Source organism: Manis javanica, chromosome 8 (assembly GCF_040802235.1).
Source record: "Manis javanica isolate MJ-LG chromosome 8, MJ_LKY, whole genome shotgun sequence".
NCBI classification, from domain to species: domain Eukaryota; kingdom Metazoa; phylum Chordata; class Mammalia; order Pholidota; family Manidae; genus Manis; species Manis javanica.
The window spans coordinates 2,410,596-2,427,234 of NC_133163.1; the positions used below are offsets into that span (position 1 = coordinate 2,410,596).

Consider the following 16,639-nt stretch of genomic DNA (forward strand, 5'->3'; position numbering starts at 1 on the left):
CCCTGTCAGCGGCCTGGGCCGGCCGCCGGGAACACTGCTGCTCCGGGGCCACACCTGGATTCTCCTTTTTTGGCTGAGTATGAGCACGCACCCACCGACGTCCACCAAGAGACCCTACATGCACGGGGGGGAGACTCCATTTAATTTTATTTTATGGTTGAGATACATATAATAATTTGCACAAATCTTAGTGTACAGCTCAATGAATTGTGACACTCATGTGTATTTTACTTTTTAATTCAGAAAACAGAAGGATTAGATTTTTAAGAGAGACATTTTCTGAGAAAAAACAGTATAAAATACATCACTGAGATAACCTTTATTCGTAATCATTTAAAATCCACAGAAGTACTTTACTTGAATACGGCTATGACAGAGAAAAACAACCTATTTTCTTAACTGAGCATACAAATTTTAGGCTCAAAATAACCTTAGTTATAATTCATTTGCGCTTCTTTGAGACTTAAAGTATTGTGACCTAAAGTTTACCACAGTTTTTTAATCTTAAATGTTTAAGAAATTAAAAAAGAGGAAAACAGCACTGTCATTTCTCATTAATTTGCTCAGAGCATTTAAGAACCCATCAACAGTTAATGCCGCCGCTCAGGCCAACCTTCCTGGCATTATATTGACCTGTCACTACAAAGGGGCGACACACAGATGGCCGAGATTTCCACTGCACTTAGGTCTGGAGCTGCTGAAACGTTCTGCCAGTGCTTAAGATCTACCAAGGAACTCATGCCAAGTGCACAGAGTTTTAGGAAAACTGCCTGGGACTGTGGGCGCTGGGACTGCAGAGCTTTGGTGGGGTTCTCACCCAGCAGTCCGCCCTGCCCCAGGGCCTCTGCCAACCTCTCATCGCCAGCGGCCTCAGGACCCCTTCAGCTTCCCTGCCCGCCCCAGCCCAGGACGCAGCTGACAGTTTTACAGAAAAACTTCACAACTGTCACTTTGTGAAGTCAAAGAACTGCTTATGCTTTCCCTGGTCTGAACACAGAGCATGTTTACCTTCTGCTCATCTTTTAAAGTTGCTCCTAAAAGAAAGTATCCTTGGAACTGTGAAGGCAACGTCTCTGTGGCCTCACATCTGAGGGGCTCTGGGGGTGAGGAACCTGGAGCCTCTGCATGACACTCTGTCACCTGGGCCCCTCCGCCTGCCCGCTGGATGGGGCCTGCCGGGGCCCAGCCCACCCCCGGAGGTGACAGCTGGCGGGCAGAGCTCGGGGGCTCCGGCAGCCAGCAGGGCCATCATGGTGCCTGGCTCTTGGGCTTTCCCGCTGCCAGGAGGGTGATCTGTTTTTGGAGATCTCTGGCTTCTCACGGTCACCTGCCCCTCAACCTTGACTGGAGCTCTTTTGAGCAAGTTTCTGTTCCTTGAAACCTCAAGGGACTTTGCCCCTAGGAGCCCTAAGGGTCTGGGAGGTATTTACGAAGTGAGCCGGGAAGAACTTCAGTTGGTAAAAGCTCTTGACCAATGTGAATACTGGCAGTGGATCACCAAGCCACCAGTTGAAGGGCAGAATCCATCTGCCCAAGGACCTGGTAAACAAACTATCTGGGGCACTCGGCTAACAACTGTGACACACATGATCTCTGCATCATGGGATGTGATTCAGGAAAAGCTGCATCTGAAAAGGCCTATAATACTTATAGTTGTCCAACAGTCCCACAGGTCACAAAACACGTTGACGCTTCTGACATTCTCCAGAGGGAGGCCCTCAGAGACAGCACATAGAACATGTGACATGGCTTTAACGGTCTGTACCAATGCGCCCATGCATGCGCATCTCTGCCACCCATGCTGGAATTCACTTTCCTGAAAACAAATTTTCCTTTCATACCATCCACCTATCTTCTGCTATTACTATGGAAAGTTACACTGAAAATCTTGAAGAATTGATGTGCAAAAACAATCAGAAGCGGCACCACTAGAAGATGCTGTTTATTTCACCGTCACATTACCCAGGGCCAAGACGATCTTTAAGTGACCTTAAAGTCAGACAGGCAGTTTGATGGGATGAGGGAGGAACCGAAAGCTAGTAAACAGCTCCTGCCTTCTGGGCTGCTCACACGGAACAAAGGGCCCCTGCCCAGGGCCCTGGCCCTGCCGCCTACCACCTTCCCCTTCAGTTCTCTCAGACGCAGTGTCCCGGCCACTGGTGACAGGGTGAGAACCTGTTGCTGAATGAACAGCACGGTGTCACCTCTGTGAACCAGTGCTCCGCACTGTTTGCTGCATACACTCCACTCCCGGGGCCTCTGTTAACCGGAAAAGGGGCTTAACGACCCCGGAGTTCCTCCAGGAACCGGCGCACAACTCCGCTGCAGACGCAGGGCTGATGGATTCGCATTTGCACCTTAAAGGGCTCCGTCCGAGCAACGTGCTTCCTCTGGCTTCTGGATTTCAGCCTGGGAGAGTGCCATAAGCCACAGAAGGAACCCAATCCTATGGCTCTATTGTCGTGCCTCATTTTGGAACAGAAACTGTTGGCCAAGTAGCTTTTGGTTAACCCCGGATATCTCGCCTATCATACAGGCCTCACTTACTGGTGGGGCCTGGCTCTGCAGCCACTTCCCATGGTTGAGGCAGGTGTCCCCTCCTGTAGGCCATGACCCCATGCCACACGGCTCCAGGATGCAATACAGAGTGCCCCATCACTTTATAAACACATAATCCCACTTCAAACAATGCTGACTTTAAAGGCATTTTTCAAACAGAGGGATATACTCCAGGAGCAAGTTGTTGGGGAAAACCTGGAAACCGAGGCTGGGAAGGTGCCTGCGTGGGCCAGTGAGATCTCTACCAGAGGAGCCGCTTTCAAGTCTGTAGGTACATGTGCCCCAGGATAGCTGTGCACTGCCAGGCACGGGCCAGGACCTCCGGTAACTCATGCTCCTGGTTCTGTGAGGGCTACAGCTGGCTTCACAATCATTTCCATCGTGGAGTCAAATTTTTCACATGAAATTTTATTAGTATTTTTATATTGTCCTATTTCAAACTGGTGTAATTCAAAGACACAGAAAATGCCACACAATGCTTGGGCTTTATTTAACATCACATCAGTGCCCAAGTGCCAGCCTGGAATCCAGAGTCAGGACAGAGGCACCCGGCCCACAGGCACGGGACTCGTGTTCCTGCGGCCCGTCCTGCGCTGACCTCAGCCAAGGGCCCCCGTGAGGAAGGCACGGGGCTCTGGTCGCTTACAGGCTTTCAGAGCCCTCACACAGCGAGCTCCTGTCACCACGGCTTCCTGGGGAAACTGGGTGCAGCGGGGAGGGGGAGTGTGGCTCCTCCTAGCTGGTCTTCTGCTGCAGTGTAAGCCTGTTCCAAACCCTCTGCAGGGCCACTCTGCCCATGAAGAAGGTGATGGCGAAGTTGCGCTTGTACCAGTCTCTGGGGGAAAGCAGAACAGTGCACGTGACTCACCCGGTGCCCAGGCATCTGAGGAAAGCTCCCCGCAGAAGCCCAGCCCTCCCAGCTACCCCTCGGCCTTTCCTCACCGCCTCTTCCTGGCTCACTTAAGCTAAGCCTTTCTGCTTGGATTGGCATCAGGTTGAGAACAAAGCACAGTCAAGAGTGAATGCCCAGGGTTAACGTCCAAAATATATAAAGAACTCATTCTCCTCACACCCAAAAAACAAATAACCTGATCAAAAAATGGGCAGAGGACCTGAACAGACATTTCTCCAAAGAAGAAATACACATGGATAACAGGTACATGAAAAGATGCTCCACATCGCTAATCACCAGGGAATGCAAACCAAAACCACAATGAGGTATCACCTCACCCCAGTCAGAATGGCCTCCATCCAGAAGACAAGAAACAACAAACGCTGGTGAGGGTGCGGAGGAAAGGGAACCCGCCTACACTGCTGGTAGGAATGTAAATTGGTGAAGCCACTGTGGAAGGCAGTATGGAGGTGTCTCAAAAAACTAAAAATAGAAATACCATTGGACCCAGTAATTCCACTCCTAGGAATTTATCAGAAGAAAACAAAGTCCCTGATTCGAAAAGACAGATGCACCCCTATGTTTTTTGCAGTGCTACTTACAATAGCCAAGATGTGGAAGCAACCTAAGTGTCCATCAACAGATGGATGGATAAAGAAGATGTGGCACATACACACAATAGAATGTTATTCAGCCATAAAAAGAAAACAAATCCTGCAGTTTGCAACAACATGGATGGATCTAGAGGTTATTATGTTAAGTGAAATAAGCCAGGCAGAGAAAGACAAATTTTATATGATTTCACTTATTTGTGGAATATAAAAACAAAGCAAAACAGAAGGAAAAAAACAGCATTAGACTCATAGACACCGAGAAGTGACTAGTGGTTACCAAGGGGGACGGGTTGGGGCGGGTGGGACAGGGTGGGGGATAAAAGGGCACAATAATTTGCAATCACAAAATAAGTCGATCATGGGGACTGTTGAACCACTGTGATGTACATCTGAAACCACCGTAAGATCATATATTAATGATACTTTAATAAAGATAAATTTTTAATTAAAATAAAAAAATCAAAAAAAGAATGAATGCCCAGGGTTCCCCGAAGCCCACGTTTTCCCATGCACTGGGATCTTGCTCTGGTTTTTGCTCAAAGACACCAAAAGAACACTAGGAAACCTGGGCCTCCCTTGAGTCCAGTCGCATCCCTGGAGACACACAACACTGCATGGTGGGGGTGCGGCCGCTCAGCAAAGCGACTCCGCAGGCTCCGCAGGGTTTGTGGGGACCAGTCTGGCTTCGGTGCCTTACACGCATGAGAAGCACATGGAAAAACTCCTCCATCGCGAGAAGCTGGTTAATCCCAAGTGCCAACATCATAAAGCTCCATATCCTCCCTCTAGACCTCGGAGTTTGTGCATAATTTGTCTCTGAAGAGGTAATTCCAAAGCTTCTCATACAGACAGTGGGATGGAGAAGCTCCTGAATCTCACAGGCCCGCCTGCTTATGAGTCACTCTACAGAATGTGCCGAAACTTAAGAGTCACCCCACAGTCAGCACTGAGTGGGTGAGCTTGGCAAACTGCCCCCACAAAATGCACAAATTCCAGACTCTCAGTGCCAAGCTGGGGCCTTTGCATGGCGGAGTGATAAACCCCTCTCTATATGACAACAATTTTTACATTTCTACCCACTAAGTGATGCCATAAATGGGAAGCAGGGCCCTAAACAAGCAAGAGAGGCTTCCAGAAAAAGAAAACCCATATCCCATTAAGATTAAAGTTCTCAAGTTATTAAGGAAAAGCTGGATCCCACTTGCCTCCGTGAAGAGCAGGGAAAAAGGCAGACCACGCTCCCCCGGCTCTGGCAGGAGCAGCAGGGGCAGCGCCGGCCCCCTCTGCCCTGAGGCCCCGGCGCACAGCTTCCCAGAGGTGCTTCTGCGAATGTCAGAGACCAGAGGCCCCCAAAGCAACCACTCCTGGCTCGGCCGCATGTGACTACGCGAGCAACAGCTCCAGGGGTTCCAGGACGCATCTTCAAGTCCAAGGCTCGCCCGCACGAGCTCGCCTCGCCCACTACCGGCATTCCCTAGCTCCTGCCTCACCTCCCCAGTCCGACGCTGTCATTGTCATAGTCAAAACCAAATCTCAACGTCATATCCTACATTTCCCCTGGAAATAAACATCATTACGTATTGGCAAAGCCTTTTTTAAAAACACATAACCATCAACGTATCTGATAAAATGGACAATAACTAATATATACAACCTAATATGCAGTCACTGTTCAATCCCCTCTGACTTCCAAAGGTATCTGTTCACAGGCAGCCTGGCTCAACCAGGGTCCAAGCGAGGTCTGTGCACTGCATGAAATCTGTGATAGTGACGGTCTATAACTTAGTCTGTGATAGTCCCCCCCTCTTTTTTTTTTCTTTTATTTCTGGCTGGTTGTTGAAACTGGATCATTTGTCTTAGAGAATCCAACCTTCTGGGACAGCACCTTCGACTGTCATCTCAGACGGCCCTCCGTGGAGCCTCTCACCCATCTCACCTCCCCTTCCTCTGCCCCAAAAACTGCCATCGGGTTTGCAGGCCTGACTAGGCCCCAGTTCCATTTGTTTCGGTAAGAAGACCTCAGGAGCGGTGCTGCGTACTTCCTCATGTGTCTCGCAGAGGCCGGTGAGGGCCGCTTGCCCACTGTGGACGGCGGGAAGAGGCACTGGGGTCCAGGCACGACCCACCTGGCCCAGCCACTCTCAAGGCCCCGCAAGCTTTCCTTCCCAGGGTCTCAGCAGCTGTGGGGACTGTCGCCCGATCCACTACTTCATCAGGAGTTAGTTTTCTGACCCCATGAGTCCTGCTCTGGCTGCCCTCCAGGGAAAAGTGCTCCCTCATCTGGTGACGAGACACAGTCGGTACAGGAAAGCCAAGAAGGCGCATGTTCCTTGGATTCCTCCTTGCTGTTTCTCAATTCCTAGACTGAGCTACCGACTGGTGGTATCCAGACGTGACCCGTGCGCCCGTATCACTGTACCGCAAAGATGTTTGCACCAGACGTATTTCTTTTCTTTTTTTTTATTAAGGTATTATTGATAATGCACTCCTACAAAGGTTTCACATGAAAACACAATGTGGTTACTACAGTCACCCATACTGCCAAGTCCCCCCATATCCTATTCCAGTCACAGTGTAGTAAGATGCCACAGATTCACTATTTGCCTTCTCTGTGCTACACTGTTTTCCCCGTGACCCCCCACATTATGTGTACTAAACATAATGCCCCTCAATCCCCTTCTCCCTCCCTCCCCACCTGCCCTTGCCCAACCCTCCCCTTTGGTAACCACTAGTCCCTTCTTGGAGTCTGTGATTCTGCTGCTGTTTTGTTCCTTCAGTTTTTCTTTGTTCCTATACTCCACACGTGAGTGAAATCATTTGATACTTGTCTTTCTCTGCCTGGCTTATTTCACTGAGCATAATACCCTCTAGCTCCATCCATGTTGTTGCAAATGGTAGGATCTGTTTTTTTCTTATGGCTGAGTCATATTCCCTTGTGTATATGTACCACATCTTCTTTATCCATTCATCTACTGATGGACACTTAGGTTGCTTCCATTTCTTGGCTATTGTAAATAGTGCTGCGATAAACATAGGGGAGCATGTGTCTTTTTGGATCTAAGAACTTGTACTATTTGGGTAAATTCCTAGGAGTGGAATTCCTGGGTCAAATGGTATTTCTATTTTTAGTTTTCTGAGGAACCTCCATAATGCTTCCCACAATTGCTTTCAACAATGGTTGAACTGGTTTACATTCAAGTGGTGCCATAAATGGGAAGCAGAGCCCAAAACAAGCAAGAGAGGCTTCCAGAAAAAGAAAGTCCATATCTCATTAAGATTAAAGTTCTCAAGTTATTAAGGAAAAGCTAGATTCCACTTGCCTCCATGAAGAGCAGGGAAAAGCTTCCCCCAGCTAAGCTTCCCCTTTCTCCTCATCCTCAACAGCATTTGTGGTTCTTAGTCTTTTCGATGCTGGCCATCATAACTGGTGTGAGGTGGTATCTCATTGTGGTTTTTGTTGCATTTCCCTGATAATTAGTGATGTGGAGCATCTTTTCATGTGCCTGTTGGCCATCTGAATTTCTTCTTTGGAGAACTGTCTGTTCAGCTCCTCTGCCCATTTTTAATTGGGTTATTTGCTTTTTGGATGTTGAGACGTGTGAGTTCTTTATATATTTTGGATGTTAACCCCTTGTCGGATATGTCATTTACAAATATACTCTCCCATACTGTAGGATGCCTTTTTGTTCTACTGATGGTGTCCTTTGCTGTACAGGAGCTTTTTAGTTTGATGTAGTCCCATGAGTTCATTTTTGCTTTTGTTTCCCTTGCCCGAGATGCGTCCAGGAAGAAGTTGCTCATGTTTATATTCAGGAGATATTTGCCTATGTTGTCTTCTAAGAATTTTATGGTTTCATGTCTTATATTCAGGTCTTTGATCCATTTTGAGTTTACTTTTGTGTATGGGGTTAAGCAATAATCCAGTTTCATTCTCTTCCATGTAGCTGTCCAGTTTTTCTAACACCAGTTGTTGAAGAGGCTGTCATTTCCCCATTGTATATCCATGGCTCCTTTATGGTATATTAATTGACAATATATGCTCGGGTTAATATCTGGGCTCTCTAATCTGTTCCATTGGTCTACTGTTCTGTTCTCATGCCAGTACCAGATTGTCTTGATTACTGTGGCTTTGTAGTAGAGCTTGAAGTTGGGGAGCATAATCCCCCCCCCTGCTTTATTCTTCCTTCTCAAGATTGCTTTGGCTATTCGGGGTCTTTTGTGGTTCCATATGAATTTTAGAACTATTTGTTCCAGTTCATTGAAGAATGCTGCTGGTATTCTGATAGGGATTGCACTGAATCTGTACATTGCTTTAGGCAGGATGGCTGTTTTGACAATATTAGTTCTTCCTATCCATGAGCACAGGATGTGTTTCCATTTATTGGTATCTTCTTTAATTTCTCTCATGAGTGTCTTGTAGTTTTCAGGGTATAGGTTTTTCACTTCCTTGGTTAGGTTTATTCCTAGGTGTTTTATTCTTTTTGATGCAATTGTGAATGGAATTGTTTTCCTGATTTCTCTTTCTGGTAGTTCATCATTAGGGTATAAGAATGCAACAGATTTCTGTGTATTAATTTTGTATCCTGCAACTTTGCTGAATTCAGATATTAGTTCTAGTAGTTTGGAGTGGATTCTTTAGGGTTTTTTATGTACAACATCATGTCATCTGCAAACAGGGGCAGTTTAAATTCTTCTTTACAAATCTGGATGCCTTTTGTTTCTTTGTGTTGTCTGATTGCTGAGGCTAGGACCTCCAGAACTATGTTGTATAAAAGTGGACAGAGTGGACATCCTTGTCTTGTTCCCCATCTTCAAGGAAAAGCTTTCAGCTTCTCGCTGTTCAGTATGATGCTGGCTGTGGGTTTATCATGTGTGGCCTTTGTTATGTTGAGGGACTTACCCTCTATACCCATTTTGTTGAGAGTCTCTATCATGAATGGATATTGAATTTTGTCAAATGCTTTTTCAGCATCTATGGAGATGATCATGTGGTTTTTGTCCTTCATTTTGTTTTTGTGGTGGATGATGTTGATGGATTTTTGAATATTAAACCATCCTTGCATCCCTGGGATGAATCCCATTTCATCATGGTGGATGATCTTTTTGATACATTTTTTTATTCAGTTTGCTATTATTTTGTTGAGTATTTTTGTATCTATGTTCATCAGGAATATTGGTCTGTAATTTTCTTTTTTTGTGGTGTCTTTGCCTGGTTTTGGTATTAGAGTGATTCTGGCCTCATAGAATGATTTTGGAAGTATTCCCTCTTCTTCTACTTTTTTGAAAACTTTAAGGAGGATGGTTATTAGGTCTTCAATAAATGTTTGATAAAATTCAGTGGTGAAGCCATCTGGACCAGGAGTTTTATTTTTAGGTAGTTTTTTGATTATCAATTCAATTTCATTGCTGGTAATTGGTCTGTTCAGATTTTCCATTTCTTCCTTGGTCAGTCTTGGAAGGCTATATTTTTCTAGAAAGTTGTCCATTTCTTCTAGGTTATCCAATTTGTTAACATATAATTTTTCATACTATTCTCTAATAATTCTTTGTATTTCTGTGGTGTATGTAGTGAATTTTCCTTTCTCATTTCTGATTCTGTTTATGAGTGAAGACTCTCTTTTTTTCTTGATAAGTCTGACTAGGGGTTTATCTATTTTGTTTATTTTCTCAAAGAACCAGCTCTTGCTTTCATTGATACTTTCTATTGTTTTATTCTTCTCAATTGTATTTATTCCTGCCTTAATCTTTCTTATGTTCCTCCTTCTACTGACTTTGGGCCTCATTTGTTCTTCTTTCTATAGTTTCGTTAATTGTGCGTTTAGACTGTTCATATGGGATTGTTCTTCTCTCCTGAGGTAGGCCTGTATTGCAGTATACTTTCCTTTTAGCATGGCCTTTGCTGCATCCCACAGATGTTGCGGTATTTAATTATTGTTGCCATTTGTCTCCATATGTTGCTTTATCTCTGTATTTATTTGGTCATTGATCCATTGGTTATTTAGGAGCATGTTGTGAAGCCTCCATGTGTTCGTGAGATTTTTTGTTTTCTTTGCATAATTTATTTCTAGTTTCATACCTTTGTGATCTGAGAAGTTGGTTGGTACAATTTCAGTCTTTTATAATTTACTGAGGTTCTTTTGGTGGCCTAGTATATGATCTATTCTTGAAAATGTTCCATGTGCACTTGAGACCAATGTGTATCCTGTTGCTTTTGGGTGTAGAGTTCTGTAGATGTCTGTTAGGTCCATCTGTTCTAGTGTGTTGTTCAGTGCCTCTGTGTCCTTACTTATTTTCTGTCTGGATGATCTGTCCTTTGGATTGTTGAATGGAGTGCTGAAGTCTCCTAGAATTAATGCATTGCATTCTATTTCCCCTTTTTATTCTGTTAGTATTTGTTTACATATATAGGTGCTCCTGTGTTGGGTGCATAGATATTCATTATGTAATGTTCTTTGTCTCTTGTGACTTTGTTTTGAGACTTTGTATCAGACTTTTGTCTGATACAAGTACTGCAACTCCTGCTTTTTTATCCCTATTAGTTGTATGAACTCTTTTTCCATCCCTTCACTTTTGGTCTGTGTATGTCTTTGGGTTTGAAGTGCATCTCTTGTAGGCAGCATACAGATGAGTCTTGTTTTTTTATCCATTCAGTGACTCTATGTCTTTTGACTGGTGCATTCAGACCATTTACGTTTAGGATGATTATCAATTGGTATATACTTATTGCCATTGCAGGCTTTAGATTTGTGGTTACCAAAGGTTCAAGGTTAACTTCCTTACTTTCTAAGAGTCTAACTTAACTCACTTAGTATGCTAATATAAACAGAATCTAAAGGTTCTTTTTTTTTCTCCTCCTTTTTCTTCCTCCTTCATTCCTTTATATATTAGGTATCATATTCTGTACTCTTTGTCTCTCCCTTGACTGACTTTGGGGGTAGTTGATTTAATTTTGCATTTGCTTAGTAATTAATTGTTCTACTTTCTTTACTGTGGTTTTATTGCCCCTGGTGACAGCTGTTTAGCCTTAGGAACACTTCCTTCTATAGCAGTCCCTCCAAAATACACTGTAGAGACCGTTTGTGGGAGGTAAATTCTCTCAGCTTTTGCTCATCTGGAAATTGTTTAATCCCTCCTTCAAAGTAAAATGATAACCTTGCTGGGTAGAGTATTCTTGGTTCGAGGCCCTTCTGCTTCATTGCATTATATATATCATGCCACTCCCTTCTGGCCTGTAAAGTTTCTGCTGAGAAGTCTGATGGGTTTTCCTTTGTATGTGATCTTATTTCTCTCTCTAGCTGCTTTTAATAGTCTGTCCTTATCCTTGATCTCTGCCATTTTAATTATTATATGTCTTGGTGTTGTCCTCCTTGGGTCCCTTGTGTTGGGAGATCTGCGCACCTCCATGGCCTGAGAGACTATCTGCTTCCCCAGATTGGGGAAGTTCTCAGCAATTATCTCCTCAAAGACACTTTCTATCCCTTTTTCTCTCTCTTCTTCTGGTACTCCTATCATACAACTATTGTTGCATTTGGATTGGTCACACAGTTCTCTCAATATTCTTTCATTCTTAGAGATCTCCAGGGCTGGGTGTTCAGCAGTCCTAGGCTTCCACCCTCTCCCTGCTCCGTTTCTCTTCCTCCTCTCTGTGAGCTGGGGTGGGGGAAGGGCTTGGGTCCCACTGCATCAAGGCTTTGGCACGTTACCCTGTTTGGTGAGGTCTGCTCTGTTCTCCAGGGGTATGCAGTCTGGTGCAGCCTTCTTCCCTGTTGCTCTTTCAGGATTAGCTGTATTAACTGTATTTTCGTATCATAAGTGGTTTTAGGAGGAGGCCTCTGTCTCACCTCTCACACCGCCATCTTCAATCCTCTGACACCTTTGAGTTTTGCTAACCCACCGTGGGCGTGTTCCTTCTGAGCTCAGATGGCTTACCTTCAGCCACGGGAGCCCATCAGGCTCACTCCTGTGCCATTCTCACGTGACCCCCCTAGTCTGAGCCTCCACACTTTCAGACTCAAGGTGTCTCAACTCACCTTTGCTGTTCCCAGGCCAGACTGTGCTTCTCCAAGAAGCCCAGGTTCCATTTAGTGGGAGGTGCTGTTTCGTACTCACTGTCCAAGCACTATGGGTGCAGACCACAGTGGGGCTGCCATGCAAATAACTTTAAGCTGTTAGTTTTATTTAAAAGTGCAAAAACTGAGTTTATAGCAACTTCCACCTTTAATATAAATATTAATATCATTAAATTCAGGTAATAAAATAATCTTACCCAGTATGGATGTGGTATTCAAATTTTTAGGAAAAAGTAAACACCTACCTGTTATAATGCATGTGCTTCTGAAAATTTTTACTTAAAAATTCCTTGTAAAAGTCAGCCATTTCTTCTGCATTCAGTGTCGCTTTCTGACCTGAAAATTTATTTCAGCTTCAATATTAAGACTTAAAAGTAAGAGACCCACAAATAAGTACTGATCTAATAAAATAAAGTCAGCAAGGTTGCAGGACATAAGAGCAATATACAAATATCAACTATATTTCTATACACCAGTAATAAACAATCTGAAAGTGAAATTGAGAAAACAATTGCAATTACAATAGCATCAAAAAGAATAAAAGACTGAGGAATAAATTTAAGAGAGGAAATATAAGACACACTGGGGTTGGGAGGATGGGTGAAATAAGGGAAGGAGATGAAGAGGTACAAACTTGAAATTATAAAAGAAATTACTCATAGAATGGAAGTACAGCAGAGAGAATACTACCAAGAGTAGTGTAGTATCTTGGTATGACCGCATGGTTAGTAACTACACTTTCCATGGTGAGCATTTAGTAATGTATATAATTATCAAATCACTATGTTGTACATCTGAAACCAACATAATATTTCAAATCAACTATATTCCAATAAGGAAAATTAAATGTAAAGACATCCCATGTTCATGGTTTTGAAGATAATACCATCTCCCCAAATTGTAACAGAGTCGACACAATACCCATCAAAACCCTAGCTGGCTTTTTTTTTTTTTTTTTGGCAGAAATTGACAAGCAGATTGTGAAATTCCTATGAAAATGCAAGGAGTGGGAAGGGAGGGATAAGGGCAGGGAAAAAGAAAGGGGGCATTACGATTAGCATGTACAGTGTTGTGGGGGGTACAGGGAGGGCTGTACAACACAGAGAAGACAGGTGATGATTATACAGCATCTTGCTACACTGACGGACAGTGACTGTAGTGGGGTGTGGGGGGGACTTGGTGAGTGGGGAGCCTGGTAAACATAGTGTTCTTCATGTAATTGTAAAGTAATGATAGCAAAAAAAAAAGAAAGAAAGAAAATGCAAGGAAACCCAGAGGCCAAAACAATCTTGAAAAAGAACAAAATTGGAAGAGTCACACTTCTCAGTTTCAACTTACTACAAAGCTACAATAATCAAGATGGTGTGGTACTGGCATAAGGACAGGCATATACATCAATAGAACAGAACTTATGGACAAGTGATTTTCAATGAGGATGCCAAGACAGTTCAAAGGGGGAAGTATAGTCTTTTCAACAAATGGTGCTAAGACAACTGGATACCCATGCACAAAAAAGTAAAGTCAAATCTCTACCTCACATGTGATCAACAACCTCAAATGGATCAAAGACCTAATTATAAGACCTAAAATGATAAGACTCTTAGAAGAAAATAGGTACAAATCTTCATCTCCTTGAATTAGGCGAATGCATTTGACCTACCACACCTTAAGTACAACCTGACAAAGAAAAATAGATAAATTGGACTTTGCAAAAATTTTAAACTTTTGTACTTCAAAAGGGCACTACCAGGAAAGCAAAGAGACAACCTACAGAATGGGAGAAACATTTACAAATCATCTATGTAATATGGTCTAGTATCCAGACTATGTAGAGAACTCTTACAACTCAACATAAAAAAGAAATAATCCAATTTAAAAATGGGCAAAGTATTTGAACAGATATTTCTCCGAAGAAATAAGAACATGAAAAGATCTCAACATCATTAGTCATTAGGGAAATGCCAATAAAAAAGACAAAAAGCACTTCATACACACTAGGATGGCTACAATCGGACAGATAGTAACAAGTGCTGCCAAAGATGTGGAGAAAGTGCTCTTACCCATCCCTGGTGGGAGTGTTAAATGGCCCAGCCGCTTTGGAAAACAGCCCCGCAGTTCCTCAGAAAATTAAACACAGTACGCGGAGGTCGGCCCCCGCAGGTCTCCCTGGCCTCTGCCACCGAGTGCGGAAGGGAGGGGGCACCAGCAGGAGGAGCCTGCGGCTCCCCTTGTGCAGGCGCTGGACACACCTCTGTGCCTCTCTGGCTGTTCCGCCCAGGGCTGTGACATCTCTCACCTCTAGAAAGGGGGTCACAACAGCACCCCGCATAAGGCTGCTCCCAGAGAAACTAAGCCCTGGCCCGAGGCGCTCGCTTGTTACCAGGGCTGGGAGCAGAGCGGAAGCCCCGGGGCTGAGGACCGGTGTGTGTAGCTGTAGCTGGTGACCTAGCTCGGCGTCTTGCCCAAACACCCCAGACCAAGCACGCAGAAAGCAGCGGTGCTGCGAATGCTCGCTCAACAGGTCAGATTCCACACCTGTCAACACTGCAACGGGCTACTGAGCTTTAGCAAAACGGAGAAAGTGAGGCAGAATGCTCTGGCTCAACATGTTTACTGAAGACTGAGTGGGTGTGCCATGAACACCAGCTAAGTAAACCCATCCTGATGGCATACTTTTCCCCCACTGAATAAGCACTGTAGCAACAAAAGAAATCAGAGGCAAGAACCCTCCCACAGAACTGCCTGCCCTACAAGTGGGCCTTAATGTGGGAACAGGCAGAGCTGAAATCATGGCATTTTGCTTTCTGCACTTGAAATTAAATCAGTGATCTCTCTACACTGCTGTAGAATACCCCAGTCAACATCCAAAGAGTGGGTGGGCCACCAGAGCAATTATTGGAATTCAGAGGCTCCGTGACTTCTTTGCAATTAAAGATAATGCTGCAAGGAACATACAGCTAGCTGTCTCGGGTTTTCCTCTAGGATGAATTCTTAGACATTCTGTGGTCATAATTTCCCTACTTCTCGGCATATGTTCGCTGCATGCAGCTAAATCCTCCTGGAAAGGGGCTGGCAACTTTCTACTTCCGCGTACGAGCAGGGTACTGGCAACATTACTGCATCTCGCACGAGCTCAGTAAGCACAGAACGATGCCTGGCTGCTGTTTTAAATACGCTGTAACATCTGTAGTAATGTTATTCGTTTACAGGTGTTTTGTTATTTCTACCAATTTGTTGAGGCTTTTCAGAGTCCAAACCACCCCTTTGTCTCTCGCAAACACCCCCTAACCTGCTGGTCATGTTGGACTTGTCTCTGGGATGCTGACCCCTTTGCTGGTCCAGCCCTCTAGTTTCCCAGGCTCAGGCCTTGCCCTGCATCCATCCTGCGGACACGGCAGCCGCCATGCTAGCTCAACACAACCCCCAGCCCTAGGCCCCTGTGGATTCTAGGGCACCTCCCCACTGGCCAGACCACACCGGGGGAGAGCTTCCAGAGAGCTACTTCTCAGTTGGCTACTGTCTGGACACTGGGCGCATACACTGAGAGGCAGAGAAAGCCCGTTTACTCGGAGAAGGTGGAAGCAGAGGGGTGGAGGGGAGCCCCACCAAGAGGAGGGAAGCTGTCCTGGGTCCCTCGGCTCCAGTGTCTGAATGCAGGCCATACGTGGGCCTGGCCACACCCCGCCTCCGTCTGAGCCCCCTGTGTCCCCTAAGAAGCTCTCCTTGCAGAAAGGCAGAGCAAGAGGGGGCCTGACTGCTAAGGGTGCCGGCGGGCCCCCATGCGGCTGACTCTCTACCTTTACTACTAAGCTTGGGGAGTCGGCCAGTCATCCTTCCTCCAGAAGAGGGATGGTCAGTTTTATTCTGTCAGGCTTTCTACAACTAGGAGCTATGTATTTAACTTTTTAATCCATAAACAATTCATTCTTAATAATTAACTCTTTGATCCATTTGGAATATATTTGTATTTGGAATACAATTTGGAACCATTTGGAATATTTATATTCCAAATGGATCAAAAGTTAATCTTGAATCTAAAGATAAATTATTTTGGGCCAAAAGCAGTTAGTTTCTCCAATAGCATGTATTAGACAAACCTCCCCTCACCTCAGTACTGTGGGATCCTATACCCATATACTAAGCGTGTATATTCTGGCCTGCTGAGGTGACATGCCTGGCCCCCATTTTCACTGCAGCTGTTTGGGAAGTGTCTAAACAGATGATACCGCAGGCATCTCCTTTCATGTGCCCTCCCCTCAATGCATATTTCCTGCTTTACTACCAAATTAATTCAAAATTCTGATCCAATACTTGGTAAGCCATCAGTAGGAACTGTGTGGTTGTCTGGTGGGCCAGGCCTAGGTTGGAACCTAAGTCCCTCCACTGAATCACTGTGTCATTTTGGTCTAAAACTTGCCCACAGGTTCCTCACCTTTAAAATGGTAAGAGTTTAAGGACCTGCACTTCCCTGGGTCACTGTGGGAGATAAACTGGAAGATAGAGGC

At 44.8% G+C, this 16,639-nt stretch overlaps 1 protein-coding gene across 2 annotated transcripts in view; it reads right to left on the reverse strand.

Annotated features, from left to right (window-relative positions):
- Window positions 1–1,926: 1,926 nt before the first annotated feature.
- The window catches only part of COA8 (cytochrome c oxidase assembly factor 8), a 31,146-nt gene continuing 16,433 nt past the window's right edge, over window positions 1,927–16,639 (reverse strand). The window contains exons 4-5 of one of the 2 annotated variants that reach the window (XM_036991446.2): window positions 12,380–12,470; window positions 1,927–3,394 (exon numbers count right to left, since the gene is read on the reverse strand). In XM_036991446.2, coding sequence (XP_036847341.1) covers window positions 3,295–3,394; window positions 12,380–12,470 — 191 coding nt within the window. In that variant the 3' untranslated portion in view covers window positions 1,927–3,294. The remainder of the gene's footprint in view (window positions 3,395–12,379; window positions 12,471–16,639) is intronic. The other variant, XM_036991445.2, reaches the window with a different exon arrangement.